Source organism: Hemitrygon akajei, chromosome 3 (assembly GCF_048418815.1).
Source record: "Hemitrygon akajei chromosome 3, sHemAka1.3, whole genome shotgun sequence".
Taxonomy (NCBI): Eukaryota; Metazoa; Chordata; class Chondrichthyes; order Myliobatiformes; family Dasyatidae; genus Hemitrygon; species Hemitrygon akajei.
In genome coordinates, this window is record NC_133126.1 from 205,019,417 (window position 1) to 205,035,518 (window position 16,102).

Consider the following 16,102-nt stretch of genomic DNA (forward strand, 5'->3'; position numbering starts at 1 on the left):
GATGGCAGAGAGGAAGAAGCTGTTCCTAAATATTTGAGTGTGTGTCTTCAGGCTCCTGTACCTCCTCCCTGATGGTAGCAATGGGAAGAGGGTACGTCCTGGGTGAGGAGGGTCTTTAATGACGAATGCCGCCTTTTTGAGGCATCACCTTTTGAAGGTGTCCTCGATGCTGGGGAGTCTGGTGCCCATGATGGAGCTGACTGAGTTTACAACTTTCTGCAGATTTTTCTGACCCTGCGCAATGTCCCCTCCAGACCAGACAGTGTGGAGCCAGTTAGAATGCACATCCTCTGTCGGGATGAGGTCACACTTCGGGTGGAGGAACAACACCTTCTATTCCGTTTGGGTAGCTTCCAACCTGATGGCATGAACATCAATTTCTCAAACTTCTGGTAATGCCCCCACCCCACCACCATTTCCCATCCCCGTCTCCCTCTCTCACCTCACATCCTTGCCCGCTCATCACCTCCCTCTGCTGCTCCTCCCCCTTTTACTTCTTCTATGGCCTTCTGTCTCTTTCACCAACCAGCTTCCCAGCTCCTTACTTCATCCCTCCCCCTCCAGGTTTCACCCGTCACCTTGAGGTTCTCTCTCCGCTCCCCCCACCTTTTAAATCTGCTTCTCAGCTTTTTTTCTCAAGTCCTGCCGAAGGGTTTTGGCCCAAGACACCGACTGTACTTTTTTCCACAGATGCTGCCTGGCCTGCTGAGTTCCCCCAGCATTTTGTGTTTGTTGCTTGGATTTCCAGCATCTACAGATTTTCTCTAGTTTGTGAATGCTCTCCATTCTGTAGAAAATTGCAACAGTCTTTGGTGACGTGCCAAATCTCCTCGAACCCCAATGAAAAATGGCCACTGTCATGCCTTCTTTGTGACTGCATCAATGGATGCAGTAGATGAGATGCCCGGTCGGGGTGAAACGAGAGTTGCTCCTCTGCTTGGGATGATTGACTGGCAGATTCATTGGAGGATGTGAAAGGAGAGCAGGTTATCGTGTATCGTGTTCAGCTGACGTTAGTCAGTAACAAACCCCTTTTCAGGGCGCCTGGTGTCCAGTCTGTTAATGTGTTGGTCCTCATTGCATTTGCAGAGGAAGTATAAGACCAGAATATGGTGAGGAAGCCTTGGACCAGAGGGCACAGCCTCAGAACAGAGGGACGTCCATTTAGAACAGAGATGAGGAATTTCTTTAGCCAGAGGGTAGTGAATCTGGAATTCACTGCCACAGACGGCTGTGGAGACCAAGTCAATGGGTGTACTTAAAGTAGAGGTTGACAGGCTCAAACCTGGTCCCGCGGCGTCCAGCTGCTCGGCAGCCCTGGTCCCGCGGAGTCCAGCTCGGCAGCCCTGGTCCCGCGGGGTCCAGCTGCTCGGCGGCCCTGGTCCCGCGGCATCCAGCTGCTCAGCGGCCCTGGTCCCGCGGGGTCCAGCTCGGCGGCCCTGGTCCCGCGGAGTCCAGCTCAGCGGCCCTGGTCCCGCGGAGTCCAGCTCGGCAGCCCTGGTCCCGCGGCATCCAGCCGCTCGACGGCCCTGGTCCCGCGGAGTCCAGCCGCTCGGCGGCCCTGGTCCCGCGGCGTCCAGCCGCTCGGCGGCCCTGGTCCCGCGGAGTCCAGCCGCTCGGCGGCCCTGGTCCCGCGGAGTCCATCTGCTCGGCGGCTCTGGTCCCGCGGAGTCCAGCTCGGCAGCCCTGGTCCCGCGGCGTCCAGCTGCTCAGCGGCCCTGGTCCCGCGGGGTCCAGCTGCTCGGCGGCCCTGGTCCCGCGGGGTCCATCTGCTCGGCGGCCCTGGTCCCGCGGGGTCCAGCTGCTCGGCGGCCCTGGTCCCGCGGGGTCCAGCTGCTCGGCGGCCCTGGTCCCGCGGGGTCCAGCTGCTCGGCGGCCCTGGTCCCGCGGAGTCCAGCTCGGCGGCCCTGGTCCCGCGGAGTCCAGCTCGGCGGCCCTGGTCCCGCGGAGTCCAGCTCGGAGGCCCTGGTCCCGCGGAGTCCAGCTCGGCGGCCCTGGTCCCGCGGAGTCCAGCTCGGAGGCCCTGGTCCCGCGGAGTCCAGCTCGGCGGCCCTGGTCCCGCGGAGTCCAGCTCGGCGGCCCTGGTCCCGCGGAGTCCAGCTCAGCAGCAAGTAGCTGGATTCGGATTGGATGTTCCTGTAGTCCTGAGGATTCTCAGGCTGGAGATTAGTGGTTGTTTATCGCAAGTCAGTGCCACTTTGCAAGTTTTTTACAAAATTACACTATGAAAAATTACAAAACTACAATAGTACGACATGCACAGGTGACAGCAACAGGGAGTAACACAATCACTGATGTTCCTATCCCTACCTAGGATGACTCACAACATAGAACAGTATGACACATTCCTTGGTCTATGCACAGGAGCAGGCTATTCAGCCCACAATGCTGTAGAGAACCAATTAAACTAGTAGTGAAATGGCCAACTTTCCATCCATTTGGGGAAGGCTGTTGAGGCTTTGGAGAGGGTGCAGTTTATATAGGTTTATCTGGATGCTACCAGCATGTGCAGTGACACCAGCTCATCCGTGCCTTGTTGGCTGTTAACAGGTCTCTGTACATTTCGATGTACGTGTGATCAATAAATCTGAATCAGAACTTTTGAATGGGATAAGGGATCTTTGACATAACGTAGTGAAATCAGAGAGTTCCTGGACTTGGGAAGAAGTTAGTGTTCTGTATGAGAGGCTGGACAAACTCGAGTTGATTTCTCTGGAGGTGCGGAAGCTGATGAGAGATCTGACCGAGGTTTGGAAGGAGGGTTGAAATGTCTAATACCAGAGGGTGTGCATTTAAGGTGAGAGGGGGTAATTTACAGGGAGATGTGAGGGGCAAGTTTTTTTACACAGAGAGTGGGGTGGGTGCCTGGAATGTGCTGCCTGGGGTGGTGGTAGAGGCAGAAACATTGGAGACTGAAGAGATGTTTAGATTGGCAGATGGATGTGTGGAAAGCGGAAGGATATGGACATTGTGTAGGCAGAAGAGATTAGTTTAATTGGCCATTTGATGACTAATTCAATTGGTTTGTTACAACATTTTGGGCCTATTCCTGTGCTGTACACTGTGGATGAATGGCCAGTTCCTGTACTGTACACTGTGGATGAATGGCCTGTTCCTGTACTGTACACTGTGGATGAATGGCCAGTTCCTGTACTGTACACTGTGGACGAATGGCCTGTTCCTGTGCTGTACACTGTGGATGAATGGCCAGTTCCTGTACTGTACACTGTGGATGAATGGCCTGTTCCTGTACTGTACACTGTGGATGAATGGCCAGTTCCTGTACTGTACACTGTGGATGAATGGCCAGTTCCTGTACTGTACACTGTGGACGAATGGCCTGTTCCTGTACTGTACACTGTGGATGAATGGCCTGTTCCTGTACTGTACATTGTGGATGAATGGCCTGTTCCTGTACTGTACACTGTGGATGAATAGCCTGTTCCTGTACTGTACACTGTGGATGAATGGCCTGTTCCTGTACTGTACACTGTGGATGAATGGCCTGTTCCTGTACTGTACACTGTGGATGAATGGCCAGTTCCTGTACTGTACACTGTGGATGAATGGCCAGTTCCTGTACTGTATTCTATTTCTGCTGATGGCACTGTGCGTCTGTCCGAAGGTAGATGGACTGGGCAGTAATTAACCAGACCGGATCTGTCCTGCTTGTGAACAGGATGTACCTGGGCGGAGTTCCCCATCGGACAGGAGTGTGTGTGTCTGGGATCTCATCCTGCACATGCTCCTTTGCTAAATCCAACGTTCTGAGGGATTTCCTGATGTGTCGTGTAGTGCCTCAAACTGCTTCAGGGTGGTTCTGTGGTGGTGTGGGTCCCAGGAGGAGGTGGAGCAGATAGGCATGGTCCAGGGGGGCAGCCAGGGGCCCAGGGTCTAGTGACATGGAGGAACTGAGGGAAATACATGTTAGTAGGGAAGTGGTGTTAGGTAAATTGAAGGGATTAAATGCAGATAAATCCCCAGGGCCAGATGGTCTGCATCCTAGAGTGCTTAAGGAAGTAGCCCAAGAAATAGTGGATGCATTAGTGATAATTTTTCAAAACTCCTTAGATTCTGGATTAGTTCCTGAGGATTGGAGGGTGGCTAATGTAACCCCACTTTTTAAAAAAGGAGGGAGAGAGAAACCGGGGAATTATAGACCAGTTAGTCTGACATCGGTGGTGGGGAAAATGCTAGAGTCGGTTATCAAAGATGTGATAACAGCACATTTGGAAAGAGGTGAAATCATCGGACAAAGTCAGCATGGATTTGTGAAAGGAAAATCATGTCTGACGAATCTTAAGAATTTTTTGAAGATGTAACTAGTAGAGTAGATAGGGGAGAGCCAGTGGATGTGGTATATTTAGATTTTCAAAAGGCTTTTGACAAGGTCCCACACAGGAGATTAGTGTGCAAACTTAAAGCACACGGTATTGGGGGTATGGTATTGATGTGGGTAGAGAATTGGTTGGCAGACAGGAAGCAAAGAGTGGGAGTAAACGGGACCTTTTCAGAATGGCAGGCAGTGACTAGTGGGGTACCGCAAGGCTCAGTGCTGGGACCCCAGTTGTTTACAATATATATTAATGATTTAGACGAGGGAATTAAATGCAGCATCTCCAAGTTTGCGGATGACACGAAGCTGGGCGGCGGTGTTAGCTGTGAGGAGGATGCTAAGAGGATGCAGGGTGACTTGGATAGGTTAGGTGAGTGGGCAAATTCATGGCAGATGCAATTTAATGTGGATAAATGTGAGGTTATCCACTTTGGTTGCAAGAACAGGAAAACAGATTATTATCTGAACGGTGGCCGATTAGGAAAAGGGGAGATGCAACGAGACCTGGGTGTCATTGTACACCAGTCATTGAAGGTGGGCATGTAGGTACAGCAGGTGGTGAAAAAGGCAAATGGTATGTTGGCATTCATAGCAAAAGGATTTGAGTACAGGAGCAGGGAGGTTCTACTGCAGTTGTACAAGGCCTTGGTGAGACCGTACCTAGAGCACTGTGTGCAGTTTTGGTCCCCTAATCTGAGGAAAGACATTCTTGCCATAGAGGGAGTACAAAGAAGGTTCACCAGATTGATTCCTGGCATGGCAGGACTTTCATATGAAGAAAGACTGGATCGACTGGGCTTATACTCACTGGAATTTAGAAGATTGAGGGGGGATCTTACTGAAACGTATAAAATTCTAAAGGGATTGGACAGGCTAGATGCAGGAAGATTGTTCCCAATGTTGGGGAAGTCCAGAACGAGGGGTCACAGTTTAAGGATAAAGGGGAAGCCTTTTAGGACCGAGATGAGGAAAAACTTCTTCACACAGAGAGTGGTGAATCTGTGGAATTCTCTGCCACAGGAAACAGGTGAGGCTGGTTCATTGGCTATATTTAAGAGGAAGTTAGATATGGCCCTTGTGGCTAAAGGGATCAGGGGGTATGGAGAGAAAGCAGGTACAGGGTTTTGAGTTGGATGATCAGCCATGATCATACTGAATGGCAGTGCAGGCTCGAAGGGCCAAATGGCCTACTCCTGCGCCTATTTTCTATGTTTCTATGTTTCTAAACAACACATCTCACAGTAAGTTTCGATGGTTTCATGTCTATGTGACCACAATTCCTAGTGGTTCTTTAAGGGTGAGCAGAGGCTGTATCGCTGCCTTGGTCGAGGGCTATCTCACCTTCAAGACTGGGTGGCTCTGTGGTTTTGTGAACGTGGTGTTGAATCCCCCATTCTTCCACCCCACACCCCTATTCTGTGCTGGAGGCAGTATCATTGAATCCTATCGAATATTGAAAGACCGAAATAGAAGTGGATATAGAGAGGACGTTTCCTATAGTGGGGAAGCCAAGGACTAGAGGGAAGAGCCTCAGAACTGAGGGATGTCCATTTACAGCAGATATGAGGAGCAATTTCTTTAGCCAGAGGCTGGTGAATCTGTGTGGCTGTGAATGCCAAGTCTTTGGGTAGATTTACAGTGGAGGTTGACCAGTTCTTGAATAGTCAGAGCATCATAGATTACGGAGAGAAGGCAGGAGAATAGGGTTGAGGGGGACAATAAGTCAGCCATGATGGAATGGTGGGGCAGACTCGATGGGCTAAATGGCCTAATTCTGCTCCTATGTCTTGAGGTCTCAGAATGCAGCAAATGAGGCTGGCACAGAACAAAAATATTTCTGCCATGTCTGTCCTGACATGTCTCAGTGATGTAACTCCCTACCAGAATGTGTTCAGTCCTGGCCGGTGTCTGGGCACGTTGGGAACATTGTCTGTAATTGTTATATGGTTATTATCTGCCAGGATACGAGGAATGGGGCAGGGTCAGAATCACAAGTCAGGTTTAGAATCACTCGCATATGTCATGGAAGTATGTTGTTTTCTGGCAGCAGTACCATGCAATACATTATAAGATATTTTTTAAATCGTGCAAAAAGAGTAAAGGAAGGAAAATATATCTATAGAGTGGATTCTAGTTAATTGGGCTATCGGTTAATCAGGACAGTCACTAATTTGGGAAAACTGTTAAAGGACAAAAACTAATTGAGAAAATAGCCAGTATTTCCTTTGTTTATTCCAGAGAGTGATATGCTGTATAAAAGATGAGGAAATCTGCAGATGCTAGAAATCAGAGCAACACACACAAAATGCTGGAGGAACTCAGCAGGTCAGGCAGCATCTGTGGAGGGAAATGAGTAAACAGTTGACCTTTTAGGCCGAGACCCTTCATTAGGACTGGAAAGGAAAGGGGAAGACTCCAGAATAAAAAGATGAGAATTCTAAATGAGAAGGGATTCCCTTTCAAAATGCTGGATCTTCCAAAAAGCAGAACCTCCTGTGGCCAGGCATTCTAATTCTGATTCCCTTTCCCCGAAAGCTGTGGACATGCTATGTTGGCGCTGCTGTATGTAGTGACACTTGAGGGTAAATTCAAAGGGGCAAGTTTTTTTTACACAAGGAGTGGCAGGTGCTTGGAATGCGTTGCCTGGGGTAAAGGCAGAGGTAGATAGATTAAGGATGGTTAAGAGGTGTTTAGATAGACACATGAATGAGGAAACTAGAAGGATGTGGGCATTGTGCAGGCAGAAGGGATTAGTTTAGTTGGCCGTTTGATTACTAAATGAATTGGTTCGGTACAATGTTGTGGGCTAAAGAGCCAGCTCTTGTTCTGTACTGTTCTACGTTCGAAACTGGATAAGCTGGGGCTTTCCACTGCTGTGTGTGATGTGTTCACCACCTTCCCAAAGAAGGAAGTCCTGGAGGGGTTAAGTTGCTAATGCAAGATTTGACTTGAGTTTAAGTTATGACTTTTAAATCATCAGTGAGAGCAAGTTAGAACAGAGCGTTCTGTGTCACTGGTGATTAACAGTGAGTGTACTGGGCTGGCCTGCTTTTGGTGCTGGCTGTGATGACAGTTTGCTCAGGAACAATGGACAGGGAGGAGAGGTTGTCCTCTCCAAGGCAGTTGGCTGAGATGGTAATCACTTGTGCGACATCTGTGTCTGAAGCTTGTGTGACTCAGAGCCAGCACGTAACTTCATTTCCCACTCCCATCACTGTGTTCAGTTCCTCACTGAAAGGAGAGGGTTATCTGCTGAGGCGGAATTGTCAGTTGCTGAAGTTAATGCCCTCAAGATTGTTTGTCATTTCCAGTACACAAGTGTAAAGGAGGACAAAATAATTGTTACTCCAGATCCAATTACGGTATTTCAATTCAGTTCAAGGAGAGTGCGATGGCTTGGGCCCCTCTCCTCCGGTGGCTGAAAAGCAAGTGACCCTGCAGCTTGAGACTCCAATCCACTGAGTACTGCTAAAGATCTGCAGCCAGCCATGACAGAGCTCATCTTCTGCCGAGTGAAACTCTGAGCGGGCAGCACCGACTCTGTTGTGGACACAGTACCCCCCCCCCCCCCCCACACACACACCGCTTCGTCCCCTCTCCCCACCGGCTGCAAACAGGCCACACTATGGCTTCAGGCCTAGTCCTGACTATGACCGAGGGCCAGGCCCCTCCATCCCACACTGTTCGCATCCAATACATCAGCGTGGAGACTGGGTTAGTGGGTGAAGGTCTTACTGCTTGAGGAAAGTTAATTATTTTTCACTCTGGTGGTCCTGGTGTGGATGCTATGTAGCCTCCTCCCTGATGGGAGTGGGACAAACCGTCCATGAGCAGGGTGGGTGAGATTCTTCATGATGTTCTGGCCCTTTCTGTAAATGTCCTTACGGTGGGTGGGCTGGGACCAGTAATGTGCTGGGCAGTTTTGACTACCCGTTGTAGAACCTGTTCAATTTTCCCAGAGTTCTCATTTTTCTCTACCTCTTCATACCTCCAACTCTGTCCACTTAAACACAGTGCTCCCAACACATTTGACAGCTTCATCCAACCTGTTGCCACCTGTTCCCCTTCCACCCTCCACTGCCTTAACACTGTCTCCAAACTAAGGCCAACACCTCTCTGCACGAGTAGCAATTTCACCACAAATTGGTAATTTGACCCCCTCCCTCTTCTCTCTTTACCCACTCTCCATTATGAATCCCCTCTTACCTACCTTCCTCCTCGCCTGGTCTCACCTATCTCCTGCCTCCCCCTCCCTCCTCCCCCTCCCCCAATCTACCTTCTTATTCTGGTATCTACCCCTTCCTTTCCAATTCTGATGAAGGGTTTTGGCCAAAAACATTGACTGTTCATTCCTCTCCATAGATGCTTCCTGATGGGCTGAGTTCCTCCAGCATTTTGTGTGTGTTACTGAGGACCTCAGCTTTCTTAACAGCTACTCAATGGGTTAGAGACATGGAGCACTACAGTACAGAAACAAACCCTTCAGCCCTTCTAGTCTGTGCTGAGCTATTAATCTGCCCAGTCCCATTGACCCACACCTGGACCACAGCCCTGCATACCCCTCCCATCCATGTCCCTATCCGAACTTCTCTCAAATGTTGAAATCGAACCCACATCCACCACTTCAGCTGTCCCCCATTCCACACCCTGACCACCCCCTGAGTGAAGAAGTTCCCTCTTACACCATCTCCTCAAAACTGACCTCCACAACCTCCAGAGTTGCTCCTCCGCCTACCTTCTCCCTTATCCCCAACACCCACAGGCAAATCTGTCTAGCAGGGACTGCGGTCCCAGCCCATGTCTGCCCCACCCAACATATTTCCTCCTACTGCCATCCCATCCTTCCTCCCCTGGACCTGCCCCCTTCTTTTTGCATCCTTGACTCCTCCGATACTCCCCACCACTTTGACAAGTTCCAGCTTCCAGCCATGGTAGAGTAACAGCTAGCACGATGCTGTTACAGTTTGGAGTATGGGACTTTGGAGTTCAATTCTGACGTCTCCATGGAATGTGTGGGTTTCCTCCAGGTGCTCTGGTTTCCTCCCACAGTCCAAAGACGTACTGGTCAGTAGGTTAATTGGTCATTGTAAATTTTCCTGTAATGAGGCGATGTTAATTCAGCGGTTTCTGGCCAGTGCAGCTTGATGCATTGGAAGAGCCTGTTCCACTTGGGTCTCAATAAATCAGAGAACAGAGAACACACAGCACAGTATAGGCCCTTCAGGTCATCATGTGGTGTCAACCCTTTAACCTACTCCATGATCAATCTAACCCCTCCCTTCCACATTGTCCTCCATTTTTCTATCATCCATGTGCCAATCTAAGGGTCCCTTAAATGTCCCTAATGTATCTGTCTCAGCCACCAGCTCTGTCAGCACATTTCATGCACCTACCACTCACTGAGGGGAGGGGGAAAGAGAAAAACTCCTTTGTATCCCCCTCTATACTTTCTACCAATTAGATTAAAATTATGCCCTCTAGTATTGGCCATCTCTGGCCTGGGAAAAGATCTCTGGTTGTCCCCTCTATCTGTGCCTTTTATCATCCTGTACACCTCTATCAAGTCACCTCTCATCTCCTTCACTCCAAAGAGAAGAGCCCTAGCTCGCCCACTCTATCCTTACAAGCCAGGCTACATCCTGGTAAATCTCCACATCATCTCTAATCCTTATAACGAGCCGACCAGAACTGAACATAATAGTCAATTTGGTCTAACCAGAGATTTCTAGACCTGCAGCATTATCTCCTGGCTCATGAACACAATCCCCCTATTAATGAAGGCTGAAAGAACCCGTGCATCTTTGGAATGTGGGAGGAAACCTGAGGACATAGATGCCATGGTAGCATAACGGACCTCCGATGCTATTACAATCACAGTAACTCTTGTAATGCTATTGTGACACTGTCATTTTTTTTGGGATCAATAAAGTGTCTATCTACAGCTCGGGGTGCCCTGGATTTTGGAATTCAATCTCAGCATCCTCCGCCCATGGAACGTGTGTGTTGCTGTACCCCGATCACTAGCACTGAAAAGTGTGAACCACTCACTACCAGGCCATCCCATATTTAAGCTACAACCACCAACACCACTCCCAGCATCATGAGTGGGCAATGAACACCAGCTCACTCTTTTTTGCACTAAATTTAAATGTTTAATATATATTTCTCATTGTATGTTGTAGTTTTTTAATTATATTCATTGTATAGCTGCTGCAAACCACAAATTCCATGACTTAGCCAGTGGTACTAAACGTGATTCTGATCCATCTGGACCGGTACCCACCTCTACACCAGTCCAATTGGCCCACATCCTTCTATACTCATGCCATCTCATGCCTGTCTAGATGCCTCAAATGCTGTGATTGTATCGGACTCCTCCAGCTCCCCTGACACTGTCTAATTATCAATCACTATATGTGGCTGTATTTTTAAAAAATCACTTTCCACAAACCCTCTTGGAAACTCCTTCGCTCTGCTCTATAGATGCGTTGCGGAGAGTGTATTGACTGACTGCACCATTGCCTGGTATGGGAACACCAATGCCTTTTGAACTGAAGGTAGTGGGTTCGGCTCAGTACATCATTGGGAAAGACATCCCAACTGTTGGGCACATCTACATGAAATGGTGTTGTGGGAAAGCAGCATCAGTCAGCTGCTTGTGGACTTCAGGAAGGGTAAGATGAAGGAACACATACCACTCCTCACAGAGGGATCAGACGTGGAGAGAGTGAGCAGTTTCAAGTTCCTGGGTGTCAAGATCTCTTGAGGATCTAACCTGGTCCCAACATATCGATGCAGTTATAAAAAAGGAAAGACAGTGGCTATATTTCATTAAGAGTTTAAAGGGATTTGGTTTGTCACCCAAAATGCTCAAACTTCTGTAGATGTGCCAAGGAGAGCAATCTGACAGGCTGCATCACTGTCGGGTATGGGATGGTGGTGGGGGCTACTGCACAGGACCGACAGAAGCTGCAGAAAGTTGTAAAATTAATCAGCTCCATTTTGGGTACTAGCCTAGTATCCAAGACATCTTGAAGGAGTGAGAAAGGTGGCGTCCATTACTAAGGACCTCCAGCACCCAGCACATACTCTCTTCTCATTGTTAATGTCCGGGAGGAGGTACAGAAGCCTGAAGGCACACTCTCAGCACTTCAGGAACAGCTTCTTCCCCTCTGCCATAAAATTTCTAAATTATTTTTCTTTCTATGTCATCATGTAGTGCATTGTACATGCCGCTGCTAAGTTATCAAATTTTATGACACATGCCGGTAATTATAAACCTGATTTTGATTCTGATTTTAATTTAATCCCAGCAAGTGCAAGGCGATGCTGTCTGGGAAATCAGTAAGGGTAGATTCAGGATTGGTTCATGTCCTTTCCAGTACAGAAGTGATGCGGCAGAAAGCAGCTTGACAGGAAAACCAACACCAAGGCCATTTACAAGGGGATGAGCGGACTCTGTTTTCGAAAGAAGCTGAGATCCTTCAATGTGTGCAACAGGATGTTGGAGATCTTTCACCGTTCCGTTGTAGTGAGTGCAGTTTCCTTTGCGGCTTTGTGTTGGAGAAGCAGCGTCAGTGCTGTGATGCAAGAAGACTAAATAAGACTCATCAGAAAGGCTGGATCTGTGTTTGGCTACAACCTGGACTCCTCTGAGTTAGTGATGGAGAGGAGGTCATGAAACAAACTGTTATCCATTATGGACAATCAAGCACATCCTCTCCATACCGACTGAATAAGCAGTGGAACACCTTTTCGAACAAACTCATTCAGCTCCACTGTCACAAGGATCGTTATAGGAAATCTTCCCTACCAAATGCATATGCATATACAACAGTTCATCTCTGAGCAATAGAACACACATTGTCTCTGTTTTATTATTTCATACAGTATTATTGCACACTGGTACACTATTATTGTTTGTATTCTATGTACATTATTGTTAGTTAAGTCTGCACACTGCAGAGTGTGTTTCTAAATGTTGCTGCTGTAACAAAAGAATTTCCCACCCTGATTCAATAAGGTACTTATTATTAAAAACCCTATAAAATAAAGAACACAATAATAAAAAACACAATAAGTATAAATACGTAAGATAGTTGATATACATAGATTGATCGTATGTCCATTTCACCAGGCACAGGATTGTCTGTACATAAGGTGACTGACAGGAAATGATAAGGTAGTGGAGATTGGGGTGGGTTAGTGGGTGGAGGAATTGATCAGCCGTACTGCTTGGGAAAGTAGCTGTTTTTGAGTCTGGTGGTCCTGGTGCGCCATCAGTCAACTTGACAATGTGATTCCTCAGATGTTTGACCATGCAGTGCCACGTCAGTGGGGCGTGCAGCTGCGGGCTCAGCGCGGAGCCCTGGGGGCAGCCATGTTGAGGATGATGGGGAGGGAGGAGTGGTTGTCCATCCTGACTATCTGAGGTATGTTTGTTAGGAAGTCCAACACATAGTGGCATAGTGAGGCCCTTCATGGTCAGTGGGGGGTTGAGATCAAAGATTTACTTCTCCTAGATCAGCTGGCAGCCATATCTGCCTGAAGCGGCTGGTTTTAAGGCACCCGCAACCCACCTTTACCCCATCTCCGGACAGTAGAAGCCGTTCCACTGGGCTCAGTAGCTAAACCACGTGTGAAGGGCAGGAGTTGGACTTGGTTGAGACCCACACCATTGGGATCATTTAATAGATAGTGGGAGCTGAACCCCAATACCACCCCAGCGTGTGAGAACCTTAAGGAACTGACAAATCTAATACCATACGATGTGGCATATCGGGCTCTCCTGGATGTGATTCTCACCATGTGCCCCTGTCCTTTCACAGGAACCCTGCAGGCCACACGGGCACTCATGGTGATCAGTATCCTGCTGGGAGCCATGGCGATCCTTGCCTCATGTGTGGGAATGAAATGCACGACCTGCCTTGCGGATGACGAAGGAAAGAAGGCAAAGGTGGCAGGCACTGGCGGGATCCTCTTCATCCTCTCAGGTATGCGGAAGGGCTAGAGCAGGCCCAGTACAAACTCAGAACAGGCCCTTTGGCTGACTGTATTGTGCTGACCTCTTAACCTATTCCAACATCAAATTAACCCTTCTCTCTCACATAGCTACCATTTTTCTTTCATCCTTGTGCCTAGCAATCTCTTAAATATCTCTAATGTATCTGCCTCTACCACCATTCCTGGCCAAATTCCAAACACTCACCCCCAGACCCGCTTCTTCTTTTCCCCACTCTGGCCTCTGACCTTCTTTCCTCCCCCACTTCCCTTTCTCCCATGGTTCACTCTCCTATCAGATTCCTTCTTCTTCAACCCTTTACCTGTTTCCACCTATCGCCTCCCAGCTTCTTCCTTCATCTCTTTTCCCTCACCCATCTGACTTGACCAATCACCTTCTAGCTTGTCCTCCTCCCCTCTCCCTCCACTTTCTTATTCTAGCATGTACCCCTTCCTTTCCAGTCCTGAAGAAGGGTCTCAGACCAAATTTTTGACTCTTTATTGCTCTCCATAGCTGTTGCCTGACCGGCTGAATTCCTCCAGCATTTTGTGCGTGTTGCTCTGGATTTCCACTATCCACAGAATCTCTTGTGGTTAAAATTCTGAATCTGCATGTGTGATCACTGGCACTATGAGGCAGGGTTCGCTGGCTGTTCACACTGGGGAGGGAGGGTGACAGAGATTTGGGTAAAATACTGAACCTGGTGAGTGAATGGTTTGCCAGAAGGAGGTATCCATGGCGACAGGCAAACCTCTGGAGGACCAAGTCGTTGACATCTGGTCATAGGTGCCCCTGAACTTCCACCTTAACCAGCCACTCCAACATCCACTTCCTCAGTCAGAACAGCCCCTCCCTTGCCTCCTAAAACAGCCCTGAGATCAACTTCAAGAGATTAACTTTATTTTTCAAATGTATATCAAAATATTAGGGTGACAGGGTGGAGGTGTGTCTCTACCAGAGGAGGTGTGAGGAGGTGGGTGATCTGTCTCTACCAGAGGAGGTGTGAGGTGATGGGTGGAGATGTGTCTCTACCAGAGGAGGTGTGAGGTAATGGGTGGAGATGTGTCCCTACCAGAGGAGGTGTGAGGTAATGGGTGGAGATGTGTCCCTACCAGAGGAGGTGTGAGGTAATGGGTGGAGATGTGTCCCTACCAGAGGAGGTGTGAGGTGATGGGTGGAGATGTGTCCCTACCAGAGGAGGTGTGAGGTAATAGGTGGAGATGTATCCCTACCAGAGGAGGTGTGAGGGGGTGGGTGGAGATGTATCCCTACCAGAGGAGGTGTGAGGTAATGGGTGGAGATGTGTCCCTACCAGAGGAGGTGTGAGGTGATGGGTGGAGATGTGTCCCTACCAGAGGAGGTGTGAGGGGGTGGGTGGAGATGTATCCCTACCAGAGGAGGTGTGAGGTAATGGGTGGAGATGTGTCCCTACCAGAGGAGGTGTGAGGTGGTGGGTGGAGATGTGTCTCTACCAGAGGAGGGTGTGAGGTGGTGGGTGGAGATGTGTCTCACCAGAGGTCTAAGATAGTGAATAGAGATACTTCTCTACCAAAGGAGGAGTAAAGTGCTCCTTCCCTCCATTTGCCTGCAGATCACCCTTGGGCAAGGTGTAGCATCTACTTACCCCCCTGGTCAGGGTCATGTGAAGCCATGGGAGCAAGTGATGGTTGTCACAAGTCCTGGTTTTGTGACCACTACTGCCAGGCAGACAAACTCTGAAGAGTGTTGAGAATGGCTAGGCTCACCCGTCTTGTAAAGACACTGCCCAGACGAAGGCAATGGCAAACTATTTCCTCAGAAAAGTGTGGCAAGAGCAATCATGGTCATGGAAAATTGCCCACATTGTACGACACAGCACATAACAAGAGAACAAATATTAAAACATGCAGTCAATTGTGTTGTTTGTGTCAATAATGAGCAGAGAAGAGGATGTGCTGGGACAGCCCATAAGTGTCGCCACGTCTTCCCACGTCAATGTAACATGGCCACATCTGACATCCCCCCTGTGTCTTCCAGCATTCACCTTAAAATTATGACTTCTTGTATTAAAGTGAATACAGGAGCATTGCAGCCATTCCAAACAGAGCATCCCTGGGACTTCCTGTCCCTCCACTGACACCAGTATTCCATGATGGTTTGCTTTACCTGGCAATAGACCTCAATTTCAGATTAATTTTAATTTGTCATATGTATATCGAAACATCGAAACAAGTGTAGAAATGTGTGGTTTGCATCCAAGGATGTGCTGGGGCATTCCCGAGTGTCAGCACTCTTCCAGCACCAACACAGCATGCCCACAACTCACTAACTTCAACCGGTACGTCTTTGTGCTGTGGGAGGGCCCCAGAAGCCCAGCAATCACGGGGAGAACGTATAAACCCCTTACACATAGTTTTGGGACATTAATCCGGCCGCTAACAGTACACTACCTTGGGGATTTATCCACCTTCAAGCCTGCCAAAGCCTCCATTGCCTGAAAATAATTTCACTCTCCACATTCCCCAGATGTGGAATGTGCACAGGAAGTAGTTATACAACCCATGCCGTTGTGCACAGATCGACTCTGATCAGACCCACCCTTTCCCTGGCCACCTGCTCTAGTTTAATAGGATTGCCGGGCTGGAGTCCATGCCGGTTCAGACTGGCCCAGTTTGGATTGGGAGGCATGGTCAGGATGGGGTTCAGCCCAAACAGTCTGCCAGCTGACTGTGGTCCGCAGGCTGTGTTGGCGCCAGAATGTTGGCTGACACTTGTGGGCTGCCCCC

General features: G+C 48.9%; 1 protein-coding gene across 1 annotated transcript in view; it reads left to right on the forward strand.

Annotated features, from left to right (window-relative positions):
* Positions 1-16,102, forward strand: part of LOC140725799 (claudin-1-like) — a 61,794-nt gene that overhangs the window by 24,233 nt on the left and 21,459 nt on the right. Inside the window, exon 2 of the mRNA XM_073041730.1 lies at positions 13,165-13,329. Coding sequence (XP_072897831.1) covers positions 13,165-13,329 — 165 coding nt within the window. The remainder of the gene's footprint in view (positions 1-13,164; positions 13,330-16,102) is intronic.